This window comes from Neolamprologus multifasciatus, chromosome 6, assembly GCF_963576455.1.
Source record: "Neolamprologus multifasciatus chromosome 6, fNeoMul1.2, whole genome shotgun sequence".
In the NCBI taxonomy this organism is placed as follows: Eukaryota; Metazoa; Chordata; class Actinopteri; order Cichliformes; family Cichlidae; genus Neolamprologus; species Neolamprologus multifasciatus.
The window spans coordinates 29,581,282-29,585,856 of record NC_140444.1 but is presented as its reverse complement, the minus strand read 5'-3'; the positions used below and the strand labels follow the sequence as shown (position 1 = coordinate 29,585,856).

Below are 4,575 nucleotides of genomic sequence, written 5' to 3'. Positions count from 1 at the left end.
CCACTAGTCTGTATCCCACTTATGTATTATTATCACATTATGGCAGACAGTTTAAAAAAATCAGCAGGTTTACTGAACACTGAACGACCCCGGATTGATAACTTTTAGGGGGTATATGGGTTAGTTTAGTGGAACTTGTCCCCCCCACTGCTATGTCAGAGCGCACAAACCATGATCTGCATGCGCCACACCCAGTGGATGGAGCCGAACCAATCAGCGGGCGCCGTGCGGAAAGTTCTCCTTTTATGGAGAGGGGCTGCAGCACGAGCCCTCATAAAAATCCTCCAATTTATTGGCCTTCATTGCAGTCAAGTTCAGACACTACATCATACCGGAGTGTAGCGCTCAGTCACAGTTCTCCTACACCGCAAACCCTCCCTCACACAGGTAAGACAACTGCGGAATGTCGGTGGAAGTTTCTTCCTCACATTTTAACGCTTTAATGTAACATTTTAAACAGCGAGTGTTTTCTTTTTATATATATATATCACTTCTTAGCTTACGAAGCAAGTCTTTTTCTCATTCGAGACGTCTTTCAAGCTGAAGCCACTTGCTAGGCTTTACGGTGTTCCTATTATTTTGATCGCCACAGTTTTAACCATGTAACGGTTCGGTTTAGAAATGTGATGACATGATCCCGCTTATGTTTAAGAGGGTGTGAAATAACCTTGCCACTCGATGCTGTCATCACTTTGTAGTCCGACAAATCAAGACTACGTTTTAAGGGGAAAAAAAAGCTTGACCTTCTCGCTTACATGTAAGCATCCACTGTGGCAGGTCTGCAGCTCGGGTGTCTCCGGTTTCAAACACCAGAGCAGGCAAATGCAGATTAGCTGGATTAGGTTTATAGAGACTTTACTAATTTTGTAAGTAGAGCTTCTGAAATTAAGGGTTTCTGCTTTGTCACTGCAGCTATCAGTTAATGTGCAAATCCTGGTGCGTCTGCTTTAAAGAAATGTGCGAAGTTGGCTTTTTGTTCGTGTAACCTTGCAAATGCGGCAGTCACGACGTTTATATCAGCTTTAACTGTGATTTGTTCGTTCAGCTGCTAAAGGGTTTTCTCTGTGGTTAACGGTTATGGTGAGCTCGGTGAAGGGAGTGGTCGCTTGTCGGTGTCATTTGAGGTTTAGCGACACACGGGGCGGCTTCCGGGCCGGTCTACAGCAGTGTCTAAGCTGCATTCACTTTTGCCTTATATGGCCATGGCCAGCCCGAGTGAGAAACTGCCTTTGTTTCTCAGCTCTGGATTAGGACTCAACCTTGCGCCACTGCGACATCCAGCGTCCGTTCTCAATAACGGCAAGACTTCATCCAGGCTGTCTGCCAGATGTATCGCACACTACTGCTGAACATTAGGATTAAAAATCCTTTCCTCCGTCTTGTTTCTTCTTCATACAGAAAATGGAAGACGAAATTGCCGCCCTCGTTGTTGACAACGGATCTGGTATGTGCAAAGCTGGCTTTGCAGGAGATGATGCTCCACGTGCTGTGTTCCCCTCCATTGTTGGACGCCCCAGGCATCAGGTACATATTCCTTAATAAACCTCACATACCTTTTAACCTTTTCATAACTGCTGACCTTTTCATAATTGCACTCCTCTTTGCATTCCTAGGGTGTAATGGTTGGTATGGGCCAGAAGGACAGCTATGTTGGTGACGAGGCACAGAGCAAAAGAGGAATCCTGACCCTCAAGTACCCCATTGAGCACGGAATTGTCACCAACTGGGATGACATGGAGAAGATCTGGCATCACACCTTCTACAATGAGCTGAGAGTTGCCCCTGAGGAGCATCCAGTCCTGCTCACAGAGGCCCCCCTGAACCCCAAGGCCAACCGGGAAAAGATGACGCAGGTAACAGAGCTGACACCTTGACGAACTTCCCCCTAAGTCAGGAAACTGTTGAGCTGCAGTGCCCAACAACAGGAAACAGTGTTGCCACTCGGGTGTTTCTTCCCCTGCTCAATCTGTCTTTCCTCATCCTCCTTCAACCCTCCAGGTTTCCTCTGCCCTCGACTGATCTTTTCAGCTCTGCAGATGCTTCAGGTTTCTATCTCTGCACTGTGATGCATCAGGAATGAGCTGCAGCATGGGCACTGCTGTTTATAAATTAGACTGAGACTTGTGTTTAACTACACGGGTGTCTGCATGAAGCAATGGATGATAATAGAGCAGTTTGCTGCACTTTAACTTTTAGGGTCATTGTAACAAAGCAGTTTTGAAAGTTTTCTATTGTAGTTGGCATAATACTCAACCCAGTGTGCTGTTCTTTCTATACGACTGAACTAACACATGCAAACTTATTTCAGATTACTCTGACTCTTAGGTTCACTGATGATCTCTTTTCTCCTGCTCTCCTTGCAGATCATGTTTGAGACCTTCAACACTCCTGCCATGTATGTGGCCATCCAGGCAGTGCTGTCCCTGTACGCCTCTGGTCGTACCACTGGTATTGTCATGGACTCCGGTGATGGTGTGACCCACACTGTGCCCATCTATGAAGGCTACGCTCTGCCCCATGCCATCCTCAGGTTGGACCTGGCTGGCAGGGACCTCACAGACTACCTCATGAAAATCCTGACTGAGAGGGGCTACAGCTTCACTACCACAGGTGAGCATGAGGATGGTTTTTGAGACATGATGTGAGGCTTCCAGGTTTTTTTTTTCTTATCTTAACTGTAATGTTTTCTTGTCTCACAGCTGAGCGTGAGATTGTGCGTGACATCAAGGAGAAGCTGTGCTACGTTGCACTGGACTTTGAGCAGGAGATGGGAACTGCTGCCTCCTCTTCATCCCTGGAGAAGAGCTATGAGCTGCCTGATGGACAGGTCATCACCATTGGGAATGAGAGGTTCCGTTGCCCAGAGGCTCTCTTCCAGCCCTCATTCCTTGGTAAGCAACATCAGCTTTAAGACAGATTTCTGTGATTTGTAAAAAGTAGTCCTTAGCAAGGCTAACCTTAACCCCTAATTTTCCAACTCTCCACAGGTATGGAGTCTTGTGGTATCCATGAAACTACCTTTAACAGCATCATGAAGTGTGACGTTGACATCCGTAAGGACCTGTACGCCAACACTGTGCTATCTGGAGGTACCACCATGTACCCTGGCATTGCTGACCGCATGCAGAAGGAGATCACTTCACTGGCACCCACCACCATGAAGATCAAGGTAAAATTCTTGTTCTTTCTGTTTTATTATACATTTATAATAAATGGACTGTATTCATTGCCGACAACTCTACTTCTGCCCTTGCAGATTATTGCTCCCCCAGAGAGGAAGTACTCTGTATGGATTGGAGGCTCCATCCTGGCTTCTCTGTCCACCTTCCAGCAGATGTGGATCAGCAAGCAGGAGTACGATGAGTCCGGCCCCAGCATTGTCCACAGAAAGTGCTTCTAAACAGACTGTCCCCGCCCCCACCAAAACACACACTGCTACAAACCCAAACTAGCTCGGCATACATGCCTACACCACCACACTGGTGTATGCTGAGCCTACACCTCTTCCATTTTCCCTCATCACTCTGGCTACGGCACCATGCCCCCTGATGGGGAGAAACTCTGCGGGAAGTACGGAGCATCCCAGGCGGTGTGAATGTGTGAGAAACATGATATCCATTGTCGTGTTTGTGTAGGTCATTCCAGTTGTCTTTGTTCACCACCTTATTTGCCTCTATGAAGGTTTATTCTCTGGTGGGCTCGCTGCCCATCAGAACTGTAGTATTGCTTAATATGTAAATTATGTAATCTGAAACTTGTTTTGTTTTTGTACTTTCAGCCTTAAATGATACTTGGTCCAGTTTGTTTTTGTCATCATGCAAAAGACAAGGCTTGTACCTTGTATTGAGGTGTATGAAGGTTTGTGCATAGGGCTTTAAGCCTCTGGTGTACACAACAACCCAATAAAGCGCACATGTCTGACTAAAGTCTGATTTGGTCTTTATGTTGAATGCATCAAAGTAACCACCTATTCATCATTTGGCCTCAAACTGCACTCTGGGAAAGTTGTTTCAGCTTATGTAAGATTTAGTCAAATGCATCTGGAAGAGACAGAGGCTTTGCTGGTATAACTGGCAAAGGTCAAGAGGTGTGACACCTGGAAGTTACAAACCATAGTGGATAGGTTAAGTTTGCACATCTAAATGTCATAAAAGATGAACTCGACACCCTTAATTTCAGGGGCAACACTTGTGACTTCAGTGTCATAAATGTAGTTGTGTGCCGTAACAAGCTACCTGTCTCATGTTAATCTTGGCAAAATATGACTGAAACAGTGTCTTTGTTAAATTAAAAATCCAAGAACCAAAGCCTGCTTTTGTCTTAACAACACTTGCAGCTCGTAGGAAGGACTTGGGGGTCATGTGAGGAAAGGAATCAAGGATGTCTAAATTAAGAAATGGGATAAGCATTTGGCGTAAATGACATTGATGGCTGGAGTCCATTTGGCTACTGTTTGCATGTCAGTATAAGGTGCTGCACATGCAACAAACGCTGATGCATCAAAGCCTCCATCCAAACATTGTATTATGTGAATTCTGTAGTTTCTTAGTTTTCTCAAGATTTTTTTTAATCAGT

General features: G+C 45.5%; 1 protein-coding gene across 1 annotated transcript; it reads left to right on the top strand.

Annotated features, from left to right (window-relative positions):
- The first annotated feature begins 239 nt into the window (after positions 1-239).
- Positions 240-3,926, top strand: LOC146517264 (actin, cytoplasmic 2). Its single transcript, XM_085163623.1, has 7 exons — positions 240-387; positions 1,399-1,524; positions 1,614-1,853; positions 2,364-2,610; positions 2,700-2,891; positions 2,988-3,169; positions 3,257-3,926. The coding sequence occupies exons 2-7, from the start codon at positions 1,402-1,404 to the stop codon at positions 3,398-3,400; spliced, it is 1,128 nt and encodes a 375-aa protein (XP_085019749.1). The 5' UTR covers positions 240-387; positions 1,399-1,401; the 3' UTR covers positions 3,401-3,926.
- Positions 3,927-4,575: the final 649 nt, after the last annotated feature.